General features: G+C 44.8%; 1 protein-coding gene across 1 annotated transcript in view; it reads right to left on the minus strand.

Moving 5' to 3' along the window:
• The window catches only part of LOC119591919 (PDZ and LIM domain protein Zasp-like), a gene marked incomplete in the record, with an annotated part of 137,443 nt that overhangs the window by 56,015 nt on the left and 80,615 nt on the right, over positions 1 to 813 (minus strand). The window contains 1 exon segment of the mRNA XM_037940673.1: positions 655 to 806. Within this exon segment, the coding sequence (XP_037796601.1) occupies positions 655 to 806 (152 nt within the window).

Here is an 813-nt window from a genome sequence, read left to right on the forward strand (position 1 = left end):
CGCAAATCACTTTCACTCTAAAACAAATTAATGCCCTTCCTTGCTCCTCTCCCCCCCTCCCCCCCCCTCCACTTCCTACCACTTCCTCTCAACGCAAACCGCAACATACCTACACATCCAAACAGATAAACAAACACACAAATAAGAAGGTAAACACTAATAACCCCCACCCACCACAACAACAACAATAACCTATGATTTTACAACAGTGACAACAATACAGAACTGCCTAATTCTTTAAAACTAATAATAATAACCTTTTAGACTTGTCTGATCCCTTAACACATTAATAACAACCCTAAAGAGTTGCCCAATAATGCTTAACAACTTCACAACAACTCTTTAGACCTACCTACCCAATACTTTCATTACACTAATAACACCATCAAGAATTACTACCTAAGAATACGATATAACTTACCAACTCGCTAAGAAATTACCCCAGTGCATACCACACACAAATAACAACCCGTCGAAAATTGCCCAATCCTTACCACACACACACGAATAACAACCCTTCGGAAATTGCCCAATCCTTACCACACACACGCATAACAGCCCCTCAGAAATTGCCCACACACATATAACAGCCCTTCATAAATTGCCCAATCCTTACACGCATAACAACCCTGTAGCGCTGCCTCTGAGACTCACCTCTGTACAACGAGGTCGAAGTTGTTTCCAGCCTTGACTATGGCTTCCTGGGCCTCCTTGTGTCTGAGTGAGAGTGCGTCTTTTCCTCCGATGCTCACGATGGCGTCGCCAGCCTGCAGCCCCGCGTTTGCAGCCACCGAGCCGGCGTTCACCTGTTGC

Source organism: Penaeus monodon, chromosome 29 (genome assembly GCF_015228065.2).
Source record: "Penaeus monodon isolate SGIC_2016 chromosome 29, NSTDA_Pmon_1, whole genome shotgun sequence".
NCBI lineage: Eukaryota > Metazoa > Arthropoda > Malacostraca > Decapoda > Penaeidae > Penaeus > Penaeus monodon.